This window comes from Trachurus trachurus (genome assembly GCF_905171665.1).
Source record: "Trachurus trachurus genome assembly, chromosome: 15".
Classification (NCBI taxonomy): Eukaryota; Metazoa; Chordata; class Actinopteri; order Carangiformes; family Carangidae; genus Trachurus; species Trachurus trachurus.
In genome coordinates, this window is record NC_139906.1 from 25,687,755 (window position 1) to 25,708,463 (window position 20,709).

The 20,709-nt window shown below is 41.5% G+C and overlaps 1 protein-coding gene across 1 annotated transcript; it reads right to left on the reverse strand.

Annotated features, from left to right (window-relative positions):
* Positions 1-1,304: 1,304 nt before the first annotated feature.
* On the reverse strand, positions 1,305-13,471 carry LOC310998446 (L-threonine ammonia-lyase). The gene is made up of 11 exons (XM_083988489.1): positions 13,267-13,471; positions 8,942-9,269; positions 7,789-7,905; positions 6,625-6,866; positions 5,057-5,222; positions 4,504-4,603; positions 3,735-3,810; positions 3,465-3,590; positions 3,039-3,206; positions 2,865-2,922; positions 1,305-1,834 (listed from the first exon to the last, which is right to left on the reverse strand). Exons 1-11 carry the CDS (start codon positions 13,380-13,382, stop codon positions 1,736-1,738), a joined length of 1,596 nt encoding a protein of 531 aa, XP_083844615.1. The 5' UTR covers positions 13,383-13,471; the 3' UTR covers positions 1,305-1,735.
* Between the last annotated feature and the right edge of the window lie 7,238 nt (positions 13,472-20,709).

Genomic DNA, 20,709 nt, shown 5'->3' on the forward strand with positions numbered 1-20,709 from the left:
GATGTAACAGTGAGGTTGGTTTTGTTTTCACCTCATGCGTCTGTGTGAGTCTAAGTCCTACTCACAAGGTGAAGTCAGCCTGTTGTGATGCTGGATAATCAATGTTCACAAACATTTTTGATTACTAAATCATTAGAATTTTTCTCTCATTATATTGCGAACCAAATTACAAACAGAGCACTAAAGCAAATGGAATAGTGGAGGGAAACAACACAGTGATCAGTCATCTTTTTACTTCCTACAGTTTCAAAGTGTGACATAGTCACAAAAACACATTCACCAAGAAATACAGCATCAGTTGTAGCTCACTCTATGAACACATGTGTTTTCATTGATTTCATATCTGATGTGTTGGGATATAAAACAGAAAGTCAGTGTTGTGCTCTATTAGTTCATGTCTGAGGTCACATGATCACACCAGGCCTGCTGCACTTCACAGTTTTACATGTGATGAAGGGAGTGGATGTGGATTCTCTGCCACTTTACCACAGCTTGACTTGAGTCCCTTCAGATAAAGAGTAGATGTAATATACATGTAAATCTAAGTCTCATAAAGTCACACTGCAGACATTTACCAGAGACAGAAGATGCACAGGAATGTGCTGGGATCACAGAGAAAGCTGTTGGCAGTAAGTAGGCCTACACCAGGATATAAGGACTTTTGATTTGTTTTTTTATAGTATGCAGATCTATATTTTTAATGACTCATACATCTCTGCTACTTTTGACAAAGACTGTAAATGATTCAAACTTCGGATTTCCAGTAACTGTCCACTGACAGTTACTGTATTCTATCATGTGACATTTCTCACATAATCTCATTCATCTGAGCCTTGAATGAGTCAGTTGGGTCAAGCTCTAGCACAACTAGTCCAACTGCTGTGGTGGAATTACTAGGTAGGCTATTGCAATTTTGCATTCAACACAATGTTTTTGTGTAACACAGGTAAACAGTGTGACGTCGTCTTGATGAGGCTGGTGCAGTAAGATGGGGTCACGTTGTCCTCTGCTTATGAACTTAAGAGCATTAGCCTGTCTTAAACAGTCTCCACTAGAGCCGTCTCCAGCCATTAATCAGGGATAGATAACGTAGCAGCAACACACTTTCACATCCTGTATTATAACCCTTTTACTAACTGACCGTTCACTGTAGTAGAATGTCAAGGAGTCACCAAAGAATCAGGACAGGTCACAGAGTTAGTCCAGTTTTATTTCTTATTAATACATTTGTACTGACACTACCACCTCCAGACAGTATAAATACAGAAATATATACAACCGTTTAAAAACATTATGGATGGAAAAATAGAACTTTGTGTTGCTGTTTTATGGATCTTTGTGGAGTGGACTTCCTGTTGAAGGAGACCACAGCAGGACTTGGCCTGTCTCTTCAGTGTGTGAGTCATGCTCTGTGATTAATGGTGATCTATAAGATCTACTGTATATTCATCCTCTGAATGCAGTCTAACCACTTTATTCTAATTAAAGGGTGCCATGATCAAACAAAAACAGCAGCATAATTAATAAGAGTAATATGAATAATATTTGCTCTATAATCTCAAGGCTTTTTGTATTAGTTTTGCTGAACAGTCATTTTCTTTATGAGTGTTATTTAACACAGTTCATTAATGATAGTAGTGTATGTGTTTGCAAGTTGTTTTACAGTTAATGAGTATGTCACTTCCTCTTTTTTTTTTTCCTATGGTAAATAGTTTGTGTTGAAGATGATGCTGGATCACCGGTCCAGCCAGCATATAGAAGGGTAGCGGTCGCTCAGCGTCTTGCGTAGCTGAGCGCTCTGTGACTTATCCCTGGTTTCCACTACACACTCCACCTGTTAGCACACACACATACACACACAGTTAGTCCTCTGATGTAACACACACAATAGAATCAGGGCACATTGCCAGTTGATTACACAGCAACTTTCACCTTTTGACACCGCTGGTGAATTAACAGCACAATGTCAATTTGTCAGATTGCAAAGGTAATAATGCAGAGCAGGAGATAATGAGACAATTCTATTAGTTTCCAAGGCAATTTAAGAGTTCCATTAATTTTATAGCATAGCTTTTTTTTCTCCATTTAATTTAGTTTAAGGAAAATAAGCTTTGAATGCATGAGACTAACTCCGGAAATGTGTCCACAAATCACATTAACAGGATGCTGGTAAAAGCTAAAATGTATCTTCATGTAGGGCTAACATCAGTCACCAGGTAAACAGACCAAGGCTGTATAGAACTGAGCAATAGTTCTTTAATGTGGAGAAGTAGTTTTGTTTAAAATAAAAGGGGGTTGGGGACGGGGTCCAAATTTTTGTAAAATAAATTTTTTAAACACTTTGTAATTATCTAGTTATTAATGGATAATTAATCATCTGTTAATATGTTTATGTTTTCTATTTGGTAATGCAGAAAAGAATAATAATGCATCTGGGAATATTGGCAATCCATTAGTAAATTATCAAGGTTTTTATGATGTTCTAATAGACAATCACCTGCAATCATAAATGTCCCTATGTCATTAATAAAACATCTGATATACTACAGATGAATGGATTTTAGTTCATACTATTTGCAGCTTTTTTTCAAACAGTTAAATAGATTCTTTTCTCGTGTTTACCATAGGAAGGGTGCAATATTTGACTGTGGAAGATTTTTTTCTTGCAATGTAAGCAAGATACCATCTAGGCTTTATTTTGTCCTCTCTATATTTTGCCCTCTCTATATTTGGACCTTCTACGTGCCACCAACTCACTGCTAACTCCAAGCCAAGAGTTCTAAGGCAGTGGAGGAAAAGCAGATGAGTGGATTGGAGAGGAGAAAGAGGAAGACGGAGGTGAAGAGGACAGATTAGTCGCCTACCTTTGCCTTGAAGAGTTCTGACTTCTCACTGTGTCTCCGATGGCAGATGTCCAACAACCTGGGAGGAAATAGACGGAGGGAGCAGAGACATTAAACATAAAACAGATTGGAGCCGCAGGAAGTGGAGAGAACAACAAAGCTTTTTAAAATGGCCCGGGTGCTGCCTGAGCCTACCTGACGTCCTCTCTGGACAGGACGTCCAACAGCCTGGCCATGTCTCCTGGCCATTCTCCCAGCTGCACGGAGAACTTACTGACCCGGTCGTCCAACACCAGGGCTCGGTCCACACACTGCCTCACCAGCTCCAGCTCCATGTTAGCGCTGCTCACCACTACAGCCACCCTGCAGCAGAAACACACAGGGAATCTGGTTTGATCTGCAGCCAAACCCATTAGCACTGCTGATATTGCTTTATTGCCAAATTGTGAGCGATAAAAACTATCTCAGCCCTCAGGTTCTACATTTTTACAGTGATATAAAGGATTTTTAACTTGTTGGTTCTTCTGAAGATGCGTTCTCTGACCTCTCCAAACAGATACGGGTGAAGTCAACGTTCACATAAAGCTCAGAGGAAGTATTACATGAACAAACGTGACCAACCTTTTGCCTCTCAGCTCTGGCAGTTGTCCAGCCAGGATGGCAGCCAATCCCATGGCTCCCTCTGTATCTACAGTGGAGCGTTCGAACTCCTGGAACCGCAGCATTGCCACCAGAGAGTCTTCCTCACTGCAGCAGAAATACAAAAGAGTTCAAACTGAATGGAAGTCAGTTTCTGATATGAAATGCCAAGAAATTCAAAAGGTAAGATGGAAAGGTGGATGATTGCACAGCGGCTATCAAGAGAAGCTGAGAGGTGTGAAGGTGCTGCACCTGACAGTGATGACTTTATCTACTAGTTTCTTTGCGAGTTGGAAGGTGTTGACACCCAGAGAATGCTCCATGAGATCTGAGAGCAGACACAGTGTTTAGTAATGACAGGAGAGAATTAACAGAGACAGGTGGTTTTCTAACAGGGAAGATGACAAACCAGTGTTTAAGGGGACATATTATGGAAATATCACTTTTTGAAGACTCTTTAACATATATTTGGGTGTTTGTCTTGCCTTCCGGGCCACCAAAACGTGAGAATTGACAAAAAAATATGTAATTTTCAGGCTCCCTAGGTTGAAATCCATCTGGTTTTATGAGCTGTTCCCACGATTGTCTGACAATTATGTTTTTGAATTTGATGGTAGATGGTGGTTTGCATAGCCCATTTTTACAAACAGTTTGTCTCAAAGGGCTTTACATAGCATCATAACAACATCCTCTGCCCTTAGACCCTCACATCCACTGAGGAAAAACTCTGGGAAAACCCTTTTAACAGGGAAAAATTGGAGAAACCTCAGGGTGAGCAAAAGTGGTTGATTTGCATTTAAAGGGACAGGCACTGACAGGGCTGTTTTGAGAGGATGAAAAGAGCTGTGATGTTTGATCCTTGAGGTATTTTGACCAAAGCATGTCACAGAAATGTCTTTAAGACACCTGGGAACTATTTTAATTTGTGGAAAAGGGGCAGAATATGTCTCCTTTAACATTATGCTACTACTTTGTACAGGTCTGCTACCGGAGGACACAGGAAACATGGTGCAGAACTGACCTCCATAGAGTTTCTTATTAGGGTTGCTGTGGATGTCTTTGACTGGATTGTCTGTTTTCAGAGACTGTAGCAGCAGAGGGAAACCTTCTGGTTCCACTCCCTGTTGAAGGAAGTGGGCTCAGTTACAAGTCCATGTTACTCTGTGTAGACACTCTAGATGTTCACCTTTGTTTCACCACCAGTCTGATGGAAATCCTATCAGTTCTACCCTGTCTACAGACCTGCAGCATCCTGCCCACTGGGATGTAACAGCTGCCATACCAACATCAGTGACTGTGAAACATTAGGGAAGACTGGTAGCCTTCATCAGCCATCATGTTGCATTTCATACTGCTCAGTCTTGGACCAAGCTTGGCAGAAATTTCTTTATGATGGTAAATAAAAGCAGAGGGTTGATCTGTTCACCCAGTGTAAATAGAGCAAACAGCTGTAGGCAGAGAGTGGGTCAAGGCAGAATACAGTACTTCAAACACATTTATCTTATTAAGGAGCTCAAAGCAGAATGAAAATGACTTGGATGGACATCGGTCAGAGAATCTCTGCATCCACCTACTATGATAAGAGTCTGTGAGTTGAGGTGTTTGATGGCTGCAGCGGTGCCAGCCAGTAGACCGTACTGTCCAGCCGCAGGAACAACCACTGCATCCAGTTTGTGCACTTGTTCATAGATTTCCATGCCCACGGTGCCCAGTCCGGCCAAATACTCTGCACTTTCATCTCTGGAGGAGGGAGAAAGAAAGAAGAGCAGATGATGTGAAGGGCTGCAGAGCGTCCTGATGGTCAGCAGACCTAAAAGTCCCTGTCCCATCCCTGTTTCTCTGCACAGATACAGATGAGAGAAGAAATCCACTCCAGAAATATGATTTCAGCTTCTCCCCAGCTTACATTACAGTATTTAAAAGTAACCTTGCATAATTATTTAAATATATTAATCTTACACATTTGCTTCCCAAAACTGTCAATGAAATCTTTACAATTAACTCTCCGGTTCATTCTTACAATACAAGACACACTGATAAACTTCATCCTCCCCACAGTCAGTTTTCTTTAGCTTACAGAGATTCTTCACTTTGGAATTCTCATCTTCATTTAGTAAAATATCTTCATCCCTGATTAACTTTAAGTCCAGACTGAAGGCCTGTCTGATATATCAAGACTCCCAGTAGTTTCTTTTCCTAGTATAATTATCATTGGATCATCATCATCTATACATGCTCACCCACTCATGCGCAGTCATTTTACACTTGAACTGTTTTTGAATCTGCGTTTTTTGGGGTGGTATTTGTATAAGCCCATATAGGGTTTTTAACCTCTCCCGCACTCACTTGTTTCATTTTAGTTTTTGTAATTGTGACAGATTGTTATGGTGCAAATAAATAATAATAATGATAAAAAAAACCTTAGTGTAACATAATCAGTGCAGTTCAGTGTATGCTACAGCTGCGTTTGTATGAAATGGTTCTTCAGATTGAGTTTACTCCAGCCACTATGGAAATGTAACTATGTTCAGTAGAGAAGAAGAGCAACAACAGTTCTAAAGTCTTTACCAATTAAAAGTTGGATTCATAAGAAATAAATGCTCCTCTTGGGGTTTTGCTGCCACAGATTTACTTGGTCTGGTAATAAGTCTATGGCACCTGTGTGTCATTTGTTTCTGCTTGAAGAAGACATTTCTGTAAGCTGTAAGCTATAACACTGTCTAATGCATGTACAGTGTTGTAGAGTGATGGGATGCTTCCACAGTGACAGGAGAATAAACCTGTTCATGGAGAGAAGTTTTGACTTGTCTCATTGTTTACTGAGACACTAACTGACGCAGACTGACTTACTTACAGGAAGTGGCTGGGAACTAATGTTGTTAGTCACACCTGAGCTTTTTCTTCCAGACAAACTCAATCGTGTGCAGTGAAATCTCTCATTTCAAATTACATTTGTATAACGCAGGTGAAACACAGATTATAAAAGATGTACGTGAATTTAAAAATAGTGTAGTTAGATTTGTTCCAGACTTGGACTGACTATTGAAATGGTGCTCCATCATGCAACAGCCACTGTCGTGCACCATGGCCACTGCAAACCAAAACTAGGTCACATGTCAAGGTCAATGTTAGAGGGACTGACTCTTCCACATAAAGGTATCCGTTCTCTTTGGCAAGATGGCGGGCGTGGTTTTGGGAATCCCGGCCCGTGCTCCCGTAGGAGATGACCATGGCGCCGTAGTCTCTGTAGATCCTAAGGCGAGGAGAGGAGCAGCACGACGGCATGATGACGAACATGGGGATCTTCAGCTCCACCGCGTGGTGAGCCACGGCCATGGAGAAGTTACAGTCTGTGGCCACGATCACACCCTTCCTCTGCTGCTCCTGGAGGGACGTGGACAGAGGAACACTGATGGTTCACTTCTATCCAACAAACCATCAACTGAAAAAGACTTTTACTACAAAGAGGAATTACATGGTAGTTTGTCTGATTTCCTAGTTTCAAGCGTGTTCATAGACACAGTGCACATGCAAACGGACACATTCACAAGCTACTGCTTCTCACACTGGCACTATATTTCTCACAACTGGTCAGAAGGGGTCAGTTTATCTTCCTCTTGTGTTAGAGTCACGACATGTTTTTAGGTTTTTAAGGCATAAAAGTACCACATACATTTGTTTATTGCATCAAGGCCTTTTGTCTTTGTCAGGAACCTATATTTAAACTTTTTTTTCACAAACTTCTAAAATGCTCCGATTAAAATGATGACATTTGTGTTTTTAGGGTCGGTTTTGACCCGGTTATAACAAAAAGAACAATAATGAGAGTTCAAACTGAAATCATAAGTGCAACACCAACCTTTTCATGGACAAGGAACCTAACAACGTATGAGAAACAAATGGAATGATAAATCATTGTTTTTACTGTGTTTTACAGCTGATTTAAGACTCGGGTCAGAACCGACCCTAACACAAATTGTAAGAATGTGTGTGGATGGTTAGATTCCCGCGCTGTGCCTAGCGCTGTATGAATGTCTGAAAGGGTGAATGCGACTAAAACAGTGTAAAGCGCTTTGAGTGGTCCAAGTGACTAGAAAAGTGCTATATAATTTACCATTTACCATTTTAAATTGAAGACGATGGGTATACTGACAAAGGGGCCCACACCAGAAATACAACAAATAACATTTCCATGGATAATGAAGCCTAACAATGTAACCAAGAGAAGAGAAAGCTAACACAAGACGAATGTTAATGTGTGTCAGTACAAACAGAGGGTAGATCACACACCTCTCTCTTGTCTTACCTGTGTGAGGGAGGTGAGCAGGTAGAGGACTCCTCTCTCCTTCACTGAGCCTGTGTAGTGCAGATGCTCCTTCTTCAGGTAGATCTCCATCCCATACTGTTTGGACAGTCTGGAGTACTGCATATTAGAGATATTAGAACATTTATTATTTTCAATGTTCTATACGTTCTTGTAATGTGAACTGTGTTCTGATGTCACTGGTTCTAGCAGGTTGTGTGTGTATTGTATCTCCCCTCCCTATTTCTAATAAGACACTGATTCTTTATAACCAGTCAAAAGCAAGATGCTTTCATCTCTAACCGACAAACATAGATATTTGATTCACTTCAATAGCCTTCACAGTTGATAAAAAGTTATTATTTTGTCAATGGAAAAACACTTCAGCTCCTACTATCCAAGACAGGTTCAATGTACTCACCAAAGTAGCAAAACTGGAAAGAGTCATATACTGTAACACAAACTCTGTGGACCAATATGAAAATATGTGGTGTTCTTTTCTATCTGCTATGGTTTGAGTGATAGTGACATGGTTTTGGATTGGGAGTAACGTCCCGTTATGTATGAAATGTGGTCTCTGCCAAGGTAGACCACACTGTGTGTATTTGGGATTTACCAGCCCTGTCGTAATTGTTTGACTATGTGAAGGTGTAGGATGCTGTATCAAAGTATTATGAGGGGAAGCTATGGGGCTAATTTGCTTTTATCTTTTTTTTAAGGTATTTATTTACAAGAGCCTTTTCATTTTTATTATGTATTTACTTAAACGATTGTGTTTTTCCTCTTTGTTTTCTCTTTTTGCTCTGTGGGAGGTGGGTGGGTGCATATGAGATTGAGAATGTTTGGGGGATGATAAACTGTGGAGGCGGGGAAGGTATTTATTTTTCTATTTATTTCTTGAATGAATTTGGAGCTGTATAAGATAGCCTACTCCCTGTCCTCAACTTGTTCTGTCACTTTTTTTTTCTCTTTGAAACTAAATGTATACCCCCATAAAAAAAAAACTCTCAATAAAAAGATATTAAGAAAAAAAAAGAAAAAGATATTAGATTCACCGTCTGTTCACATTCTAAACCCCAGACAGAGCTCTCAGGTGATGTCAGAGATCACCACGTCCCTGAATATAATGAGCTGAGGGTGTGTGAGTGTAGCCTACCGTGCAGGGTGTCTTCTGTATCCCTGACTGGATCCTGAAGGCCGCTGCGCTGATGTCTTCAAAGCGGAGGTACTGGATCGGAGGTCTGGGGATGATCCTGAACTCGCTGACTCTTCTTGTTTTGGGGGGGTCCATGAGCATGATCTCAGCGCCCCCCACCACCTTGGTGTCGTAGACCCTCACATCCCCGTTGACAAGATCCTCTTCACCAAAGTCCTTCAGCCGCTCTGGTTCAATGAGGGTGGGTCTGCGGCCCGCCGTGCCATTACAGATGGAACCACATTTGTAAGAGGCTCCAGGTTGACCGGGGCCCAGACGCAGCTCCTCTCTGGGTGAGAAGGTCAGAGGCAAATAGTTTAGTTCTCAAAAATACTGTCCTCTGCTTTAGCAACATGAATACACAGAGGGTAAATTAAATGGATACGCCAACTTTTTTTTTCGTGTCTTGCCTCACTCCCGAGTCCATGACCAGCAGATAGACACCATCCTTTCGACTGTGCGTGCCGTAACAAGGGAGATACGGGCAGGCGCACCGCTAATTAGCTTAGCTCAAACGCTGGAAGTGCATAGGTAGTGTTAGCCTGCCTCCTACCCAAGCTGAAATCAGCAGTCAGAAGCTGATTTCATTTTAGCTCTAAACTCTGTAAATATATTTAGTCGTTTAGATCAGCAGTGTGTCGTTAATTTGTCTAAATACCAGCTGTTTTCAATTTTGTTAGGACAAATTCGGCGCTACTCAAGCTAGCTGTTGTGACCAACGCACTTCCAGTTACTTTCACAAAATAAAACACCTGTTGCCCTTTACATACAGAAAACCATGACGATAGAATTTGTGCTTTTACTTTGAAATAGGAAGCTAACCTACCCTCGATGTAGCTAGCTTGAACCAAAATAAACCATCTTTGCTTGAACTCTCCGTTTTGACCAATCTCGTCCCGTTACCGGCATTTGACTGCTCAAGATGCCTTACCGGAGAGTTTTGTCAGCTCTGAGACGAAGATCGGCCCGCCGGTTTCCGTTTAGAGTTGCTGAAGAGTTTCTCTGCTGATTTAAAAGAGTATTATCGCAAATCCAAATCCTTAATTCGGCCACTAGATGGAGCCAGGCGGAGCTTATCAGATATAAACAAGTGGGCAGCTGTCAGAGAGAGAGAGCAGCCTCGTTTAGCCCCCCCCCCCCTTCTCCCTCCCCCTTCCTCCTCCCTCACCAGGCTGAATGAACGTGCAATCGCGGGAAAAAGAAAACTCGCTAGTGGAAGCGGCAGCTCTACGTCGCGCACAACCACAACAACGACAACAACAGCAACTGAAACGTCCTCCTCCTTAATAACGCTGAGAGGACAGCTGAAGAAAGACACAGGGACGTGGAGACAAAGTGTTCTACCAGCGATTCAGTGACTGTGAGCAGCCTAACACTGCTACATTACTTACTGTTGCATATTTGTCCGGTTCGGGGGTCGGATTTGCGAGTTCCGAGTGCATTTTAACGCAGCAAGCGCCGGGCCGGCTTGGATCATAACAAAGACAAATGCTGCATTTGCCCCACGGACACTATACTGTTGGCGATTTTTTTTGTAAATTTAGTTATGGCTCCCCCCGACCCATCTTTTGCATATTTCATCTTATTTTATGCTATTACTGCTGTATTTGCGATAATGCTCCTTTAAGGTGGAGGCAGGCTAACACTACCTATGCATTCCAGCGTTTGAGCTAAGCTAATTAGCGGTGCGCCAACTCTGCCCGTATCTCCCTTGTTACTGCACGCACAGTCGAAAGGATGGTGTCTATCTGCTGGTCATGGACTCGGGAGTGAGGCAAGACACGGTAAAAAAAATGTTGGCGTATCCCTTTAAGTTATTTTCTAAAGTAAACTCTAAACTTCTAAACTAACTTTCTGAACTTTACAATCTTCACTGCACACACACCTGCAGTGATACAATCAACCTGCATAATTGATACTCTCCTACATAAATAATTTACCATGATGAACACCGAGTGCAGTTTAATTTTTCTTAGACCTGTGTTGCTGATGCAAGTTAATGCAATAAAATGAGAAAGCATGAAGTTGTGAGTGAATGTTGTCGGCTGTTTTTTTGCAGCTTCAAGTTCTTTAGTGAAAAAACACGAAGTGTAAATGGTTTTACAGCTTAATTTTGCTGTAAACCCATTGAAACCATGGAAACCAGTGTCTGCATTAAAAACTAGTACGCTATGGTGAAATGCATACTGTTTGTGCACTGCAGTAGCTAAATGGTAGTGAGGAAAGATATAGGCACGATTCATTAGAATAGAAAAAAGTAAGAAAAAAAGGTGCAAAATAACTATAATCCTCATTGTTTCTGCGCAGAGAGAATATGTGTATTTTGATACAAAAAAATTATCTTTACATTTATGAGGGAAAATTCAAGAGCAGAGGAAAGATCTGAGGAGGAGACTCAGCTGTTCCATTCAGGCAGGAGCCAGGATGTAAAATGTCTTTCTGCATCCTCTGGCAGACAAGATCCATTAAACTCCCTCAGATTATATCTGTAAATCAATTTATGATTCATTGGGTCTTTCAGCTCCTCATTTTAGGAGACAAATAATATTAGGCAAGAATTAAAGTGGTAATTTGGGTTGAGCAGTTTGATTTATAATAGTTCAGTATATTGGCATCATAAAAATCAATCAGTGCAATTTATTCTAATAGTTACATTTCTCCTAACTCTGCTTTCATTTCTCTAGTGACAGTGCACAAACTTAATTAAACATTGCACTTTTTTGATTGTTTCCCTGTCCACATAGTAAATGAGGAGCTCCTCTACGCAGTAGAAATATAATAATAGGATTACACCCATTGGAGATTAATCCTGTGACTTAGCCACTAAAGCAGATCACAAATGGTTAACAGCTATGTTTGAAACTTTGAATAAGGTTGTGCAGTGGAGCCATGCCAGCTGTATTCAGTATGAACAGAAACACTGTAGCCACCAGACATGATGCAGGTTTGATAATCTCACTCTTTAACTAAGAAGAGTAAAGTAACACCAGCCCAGTGATGAGAGTGGTTTGCAAAGGGCCACCAGGTGGAGCAGTATTACCAAACAACTTGTGATTTACAGGATAGGAGTGCAGCTGGCACTCTGCACAGAACATCCCAGTCTATTTATGTCACAATGATCTGCCATAAACAATACGCTGACCTTTCACCTCATCTCCTGGCTCCATTACTGCCCTCTGCTCCACTTATCAGTTACTCTCTGCCCGTTATTCAGCCACAGCTTTTTCAGATGACCTGACTCTGAATAGAAAACTCCCCAGGCTGCACCTGTGATTAGGATGCTTTGGTCTGAGAGCAACAACAAGGGCCACAACACAACAGCCTCAGAAATCTTTCTCAAAGGCTGGAGGTACAAAAACAACAAGTAAGGACAGAGTAAAATGTTAAAACCCACCAGACTGTCATCATTACATTATCACCACCTCTTAATGTCATTTTAAAGACTAAATGCCCTAACTTGCTGCTGTAGGGCTTCTTATCCTGTAAGTGTCTCTTTGCACCAGAGTATTATGACTATAGCATCCCTGTAACTACTGTAACTCTGTCTGGCCAGGAGGCAAAGACTGTCTGATTTTTTAATACCTCAAACACCTGAACGTTTGGATGTTACAAAGACCACATAAATAGATTCATCTGAAGTAACTGAAGATAACCCATTTGACATTCAAAGTTCAAAGATAGTTCAAAGATAAACACAGACAGAGTACTTTCCTCCCCTGTTTGACGCTGGATGAGATATTATTTCTATATAGAACAAAGCAGTGACACTGTTCACTAAAATTACTCTTGAACAAACAGTTTACCTCTTCAAGCCAAAGGTCACTTTTGATTTTTTTGGTTCTTTCTCTAATTCTGTCACAACTGGGAGGAGAACAAGGTAGAGGACCAAGCGAAGGAGCAAGTCTATGAGGGTTTGAAAGGTAGGGAGTCGATCTCCTCTGTAAGGGGTTGGAGCCAAGGAGGAGGAGGAGGAAGAGGAAGAGGAGGAGGCCATTCCTGCTGGGGACATAGAGGTCTGGGGAACATGATCATCAGGAGGAGGAGGACAAGGGATTTGTTTTGTTGATTCCCTTTCTTGAGGAGAAGGTGGCAGAGGAAGACTCTTCAGATCTGAGGATAAGTCTGTTAGGTTAGGCTGCAAGCGAGGTGGGTGTGAAGGAGGGGTCAATGTGGAGGTTGGATCTAACTCTGAACTCTGGGCAGAGAGCAGATCAGTCTCTACGGTATGGGTACAGGTAGAGGGGAGCTCTGGGGGATCCTGGGGGCTACTTGTTGGAAGTTCCCACCTCTGCCAGAAGGGGTCATTCTCCTCGCCGTCCTTCAGCGCAAGCTTAGGCGAGTACAAACGCTCAAGTCGTTCGCTCAGGTAGCTTGAGTAGAATAACTGGGCAGCAAAGTTCATCCTGGTGGAAGCACCGTCCTCTTACAGTCCCAAGATTCTCTGTGGCCGAATCCCTCTCCTGCTCCAGCTGGTGTGGTGTGTCCGAGGGATAGCAGGACACTGACTGGCGTAGCTCCCACGGTATAACGTCCCCTGACCTAACTCCCTCCCTCTCTTGCTGCCCAATGGGCTATTTAAGAAGGGATTACTTAGGGACACATGCGCCGCGGCTCTCGAGTGTCTCTCCAGTGGCAAGGCCACTCCCAGGGCTCTATTCCTGGGCCCAGACTGGGATTACTTCCCCTCTGTGTGACGTAGTGCTAATCAGACGCTCTAAGGAGATAGATGCAGACTTAGGGTTTATCTAGGGAGCAGTGATCTGGAGACTCAACCACTAGAGGATACAACTACGGACGGAGGATCAGAAATGAAGGGTTGTGAGGTGAGGGGAGCAGGTCCGCACCCAGACCATGTTCAGATCTGAGTTCTGTGGGTTCTAACATAACAAACACAGACCTACAGATACAGTGCATAGTACAATTAAGTAAGTGAGATCCAGTCAGTGCTCTGTGCAGGGCCGTTGTATAGGGGAGAAAGGTGATGATAATTCTAGGGGCCCAGCGCCCAGTGGGGCCCACAAAAAAACCCAGTAGTCTAATCTTTGTATGACTGATTTATTCTGCCCAATACTCACAGTAATGCTGCATTAGCATCAAAACAAAGTAGGCTAAATAAAAAATGATAATACATACTGTACGTAGTCTAAGAAAATAAAAAAGGAAAAGTCAGGGGGTAGGGGCCCACTTTAGTATTCTTTAAGGGGGGCCAAAATTTCTAGCAACGGCCCTGGCTCTGTGACAGGTATGAAGATGCTGAGCAGGCCCAGCTGATTCCGAACTTAGATCAAAGTGGTAGGAGGTAAAGGTCTGAGTAACTTTGACAGTGGGCTCATTGTTGGAGCACACATGGCTGGAGTTTCAGTCAAAACAATGGTGAACTGCTCAGAGTATACAGTGACTAAAGTCTGTGGTTAGATCTGTGGGACATACAGTATGTTGGTGAACAGGGTCAGACATTGTGGTGGACTGCACATTTGATCATATCATGAGACATTTCTAACCTAACAGGAGTGGACACTACCAGGATGAACATCCCCCCATCCACAGGACAAGAGGAGTCACTGGATGATGACCCTCACAATCAACAAGTTTTGGACCCACATGCTGGGCAGGGCCTAAAAAGAGAGAATTCCATGAGGAAGTGGTGTTTGCCCGAAGTGTCTCATCACTTTATAGAGACACTTTATGCTGTTTTTTTCTTCCAGCTCTCACCTGTCTCTACACTGACAGTGATAGCAGATGATTTCACTCTCATCTGTAAGATGTCAGTGTCTGCATCTACAAGAAAAGTGAAGCAGAGTTCTATACTGTAGAAGAACAAGGCATATCTGAACACAAACAAACTGTACAGGTTCCAAAAGAGAGAGAAAAGCTGCCAGCCAGACAGATAACCAAGACTTTAGGGAAAGAGGACAACAGGTAAACCAATCTATCCCTCAAATCTGAACTCCGAAGCGACATGGCAGCGTTCACTGGGCAGGATGTGTCAACAGAATATGTGCGCTCCAACTTAGATCAGAGCAGTGTGTTTAATCAAAGATAATCCCTTCAGCAGACAGTCTTTGCAGGTGAAGCTGAGTGTGATGAATGGAGTGTAAGCGGGTGGAGTTAACACTCTGCACACTGCAGGTGTTGTCAGGTAGAGGGTCAGGAAAAGAGCAGGAATTTGATGCTGGAACCTACTGCAGCTCATCTTCAATGCTGATCTGAATATGAGTTAGGTTCAAGCTTATTTGAATTGACATCTCTGGTTAGCATAAATACCTATTGTCTGTAAACAATGGACCAAATGAATGAATGAATTTTATTTCGAACGAAATACAAAACAAAAAAAATGATATAAGCATCATAAAATCATAATATGCAATAAGTATGCACGTAAAAAAAAAAAAAATCCCACCCCTTGGTTTATGATATATATACACGGATATGTAGTATACTATAAATATCATATGGAAAAATATTAAGCATATAGCCTATATGGAAATATGTACAGTACAGTATATCCGTATATATATACTTAATATCTTTCCACAAGATATTTATAGTAATTAAAGTATACTACATATCTGTATCAATAAACATACAACATCCGTTAAAATATATCAACACATATACTACATAAATATCCATATCAACTTATATCCCATATGTTTTATTTGTATCCCTAATCTTCCATGTGCCTATTAAGAAAAAAAAAAGTATACATCATTTTAAATATATTTATGTACTTTGCTTTATCTCTATAATTAAATGCAAAAGAAAGAAAGAAAATCTTCAGGAGTGGCTATTTAAGATGGAGTGATAATCAGCATATGGAGTAAACCCTGTCATGATGGCCAGGGCTTTGATTATAGTGATTATAGTTAGTAAAGTGTTTCAGTGTTACTGTATGGGTGATTGTGTTTTCATTAATGACGTATGTAAGGGAGAGATATTAAAATACAGTAATTGCATTACAGTTACAATCCCATTAATGCTACGTCACCTTTAGGTTTCAGCCAGCAGTCTCACCAGGAGTTTGGTCCCTGGTCCAGCTGATCAGTAACTGTAACAGGCTGGTGACTGATCTGTGACTAACAGTGTGAGTCTTTTGTGTCTTCACTGTTGTTGTCACTCAACAAACTCAAACATCCCAGTTCCTTCTGTTGATGTTGCAGAGCCACCTTGTACTAATATTCCCAAGGGTTACCATGGAGACAGTGCACTGTAGCTGCTGTAAGTTCAGCACAGCTCATTAATGCTGATTGGTTTCAAACACCCTGGACCCTTTACAATTGAGGTTGGGGGTCATTTTACTGCCAAACTCACACTATGAAGGCGACTGGGCCAACTAGGGAGGTGCATTTTTACACAGGCAACTCAAATGAGACATGGAGACAAATACATAACTGAATAATAGAACTTTGGCATTGAGAGGGGATGGTGTGAATTAGCAAAAAAAAAAAAAAAAAAAGTTTATAATCATTAGGGTTGCAGAGGTGCGTAAAATTTCCACAAACTTTCCATGGGAAGTTAAGCTTTGGAATTTTGGAAATATTTCAAATTGGAAACTTTCCATGGGAATTATTGGAATTTATTGGAATTAATGGGAATTAACTGGAGATTGGGGGTATAAACAAACCGTATCATATCCTTACATAAATGTAAATATTTTGTTTTGTCATAAGCAGACATCCATGCAAAATAATACAATTAAAAAACATTTCAACAGATTTGTGAGTAGAACTTTATCAAGTTTTAATTCTTGTTGCTTACATTTTTGACCATCAGAATAAGCATAGATAGCATAGATATTCAAGTGTACTTGCATTAAATCTGGTTGTTTTAGCCAAGATTATGCTACAATATATTTCCCCCAACTATATTTAAGTTCCTTGTTAAGGGCCATCCTTCAATTTTGTCAATTTCTGATTTATTCCCGTTAATTCCCATATATTCCTGTTAATTCCCATGGAAAGTTTCCAACTTTGAAAATTCACTGAATTTTGCAACCCTAATCATCATACTTGATATCAGACATATAGTATACAGATGTTACTGGTTCAAATTTGCGGACTTCACGCGTGGTCCACGCGAGACGGCACAAGACTCATGCATTTTTTTTCTTTGGCGAGACAAGAGGTTTTAATGAAAAGCCTCAATGTGCCAAAACAACCGCCAGGTGGCATCTGTGAGAACGGAGGACGACAGGCGGATGACTCAGTGATCTGTGCAGTAATCCACAGCTTAAACTCTAGGCTATTAAACTAGAACTAACTACTGTATACACTGCCTAAATCACAGAAACTATTGTAATATGATAAAGCCTGTCTTGCTTTATGACTTGATGATTATGTATCACATATCGCCGCGATTAGGAGTGGCGCTGTTCATGATACAGAATACAAGAGGATGAAAGGAGAACTAGCTGCAGACAGTAAATAATATAGTAGCCTAGTTTTTCAATGACAAAATGTAACGACGGCAGCTACAGTAGACTATAGCCCACGTCTCACTCTCTTTTTTCGGTCATCTGTCTCGTCATCTCCAAAATGTGTTTTTAAAATGAGCCAACTACAGTACTGTGCAGTAGTGCCGCAGATTTCTCACTCCGCACCTTGTTTGAGAGTGCAGCTGGATGATTTCTTGTGAATGAACGGGTCTGTGTCACTTTGGGGCTGGGCGATAAAACATAGGATAAATAACTTTCCCTCGATAGAAGACGCGGCCGATACAAAGTGACACCGTCAGCCATGCAGCCGGCCTGGACTTTTTATTTTTAATTATGAAGGATCATCTGCGCAAGGCAAAGATGATAGCATCAACAAAACACGGCGTAACACACGCGGCTGTATGGGACAGGCTTTTATTTAATTCAGAACAAACCGCTTAGCAAAAATGGAAAATATAGTCTATAATAATTAATTGATCTGTTGTTTGGCCACTGTTTGAAAATAACCCGAATTATGAGCAAATAATCTGATCCAGAACAGCAGTCATAATCAGACTTCTTCTAAATAAACCTAAACATTAAATAACTGGGTCAGGTCGGACCATGGGGTTATTTTTTCTCTTCTTCTTCACAGGAGAAGAGGAGGTGCGCTGCGCTCACGGACGCGTTGATGTTTTGTGATTTATCTGCTGCCTTGACTCTGCCCTTTATACATGTGCGTTCAGATTAACAATAAGACAAGCCATGGTTGAGTTTATTGAGTTTTAGCTGCTCAATCTCATTGTTTCAAAGAAAAGGGATTGATTTTTATAACGAAATGAAACGAAAACAATATTATATTGATACATTGTTGTAAAAAAAATCCAAAAGAAACGAAAATGAACTAAAGAAAATAACTTTCACACACACACATTAAAACAGTGCGATTGGTTGAAAGCTGATAATTAGCCATGTGCTTATAAGCTGATTGGCCGAAACCAAGAACAAAGCCGCGTGAATGGCCAATCGCCATGTGTTAACATTTCCATATTCCGCACATTCTGTGACAAACTGTAAACTGTTTTCTTGTCTGTAACAACATCTATTGCACGTCTGTCCGTCCTGGGTGAGGGATCCCTCCTCTGTTGCTCACCCTGAGGTTTCTCCTGTTTTTCCCTGTTAAAAGGGTTTCCATGGAGTTTTTCCTCAGTCGATGTGAGGGTCTAAGGACAGAGGATGTTGCTACGATGCCATGTGAAGCCCTTTGAGACAAACTGTTTGTAAAAACGGGCTATACAAATAAAATTGCCTTGCCTTGCCTTGCCTTAACGGCCGACATGTAAATCAGCTGTTTCGATGGGCGTTATATGAATAGAGATGTTAATGTGGTACTTTGCACATAGCCTCCTCTTCTCCTGTGAAGAAGAAGAGAAAAAATAACCCCATGGTCCGACCTGACCCAGTTATTTAATGTTTAGGTTTATTTAGAAGAAGTCTGATTATGACTGCTGTTCTGGATCAGATTATTTGCTCATAATTCGGGTTATTTTCAAACAGTGGCCAAACAACAGATCAATTAATTATTATAGACTATATTTTCCATTTTTGCTAAGCGGTTTGTTCTGAATTAAATAAAAGCCTGTCCCATACAGCCGCGTGTGTTACGCCGTGTTTTGTTGATGCTATCATCTTTGCCTTGCGTAGATGATCCTTCATAATTAAAAATAAAAAGTCCAGGCCGGCTGCATGGCTGACGGTGTCACTTTGTATCGGCCGCGTCTTCTATCGAGGGAAAGTTATTTATCCTATGTTTTATCGCCCAGCCCCAAAGTGACACAGACCCGTTCATTCACAAGAAATCATCCAGCTGCACTCTCAAACAAGGTGCGGAGTGAGAAATCTGCGGCACTACTGCACAGTACTGTAGTTGGCTCATTTTAAAAACACATTTTGGAGATGACGAGACAGATGACCGAAAAAAGAGAGTGAGACGTGGGCTATAGTCTACTGTAGCTGCCGTCGTTACATTTTGTCATTGAAAAACGAGGCTACTATATTATTTACTGTCTGCAGCTAGTTCTCCTTTCATCCTCTTGTATTCTGTATCATGAACAGCGCCACTCCTAATCGCGGCTATCAGGCTGTCAGCATTGTCCCCAAAACGTCTGAGCAGTATTTAGTACGGTGCTGCCACCTAGAGGAAAACAGTTGTGGTGAAAAGTCACGCGATCACGCGATCCTGCAGTGCAGGACAAACCCCGCAAATTTGAACCAGTAACATCTGTATGTGATGATGTTGTAATGCCTTCAGGCAGCATAGTGAATAAGCTGATAACATCCAACTGATCAGTCCAACAGCTCCACAATAGGATTTGGACACAGTCAAGGGAAACCAGAAATCAACTAAAGCCTGGTCGTAAAAGTAGAGGGCGGTGCTTTGTTTCTTTTGATGTAGTAACAGACTTCACACACACACACATACACACACACACCACCTCATTTAGATCTAACTCTTCAAAAGGGGACAGGAAGCCGCTGTTTGCCAGGTGGCAGACAGGCCAGAGAGCTGAGCTTATGTCTTGGTAAAAACACTGACAGTTGCCAGTGGTGAGGTGAAGATAGTGGTGATGATGATGATGATGCTGATGATGCTGATGAAGGCCAGCAGTGAGGACATTTGGTCATGGTAACTAGAGTGAAGAAAAACAAGCAGACAAACAGACAGCTGGACAGAAATAGATGGTGAGAAGGTGACCCTGCCTCCAGCAGTCTGTCACGCCACCCATCAGCGTGACGCTGGCTCACTGGATCCCATGATCCTCCCACTGTGTGTGTGTGTGTGTGTGTGTGTGTGTGTGTGTGTGTGTGTGTGTGTGTGTGTGTGTGTGTGTGTGTGTGTGTGTGTGTGTGTGTGTGTGTGTGTGTGTGTGCAGACACTCTGTCTCAGCATGTGTCTGCTGGCCGCACATGAACTAACAATCAATACCTGAGTGACCTTTGACACACATTTCTAAAATGCCTCTTCTACTTCAGGAGAGAGAAGAGATTTCTGTGATTCATCTCGACCAAGTTCAGCGGTTCACATGACGACAGAGGAAGATAGAGCTCAAAGAAAAGGAGAACAAATGTCAATAGAGACAAGTTGAAATGTTAAGATCTTATGTTCTCAGGATGCCATGTTGTGTAAATACAACACTAAACTCACTTTATTTTTTGCCACATTATTTGGTACCGTGATGCATTTCTATTCTCTTTTTATTCTTGCACTGCATGCTGGGAAACAGTTCCAACATGCTTCATTTTGTCATCTCACATC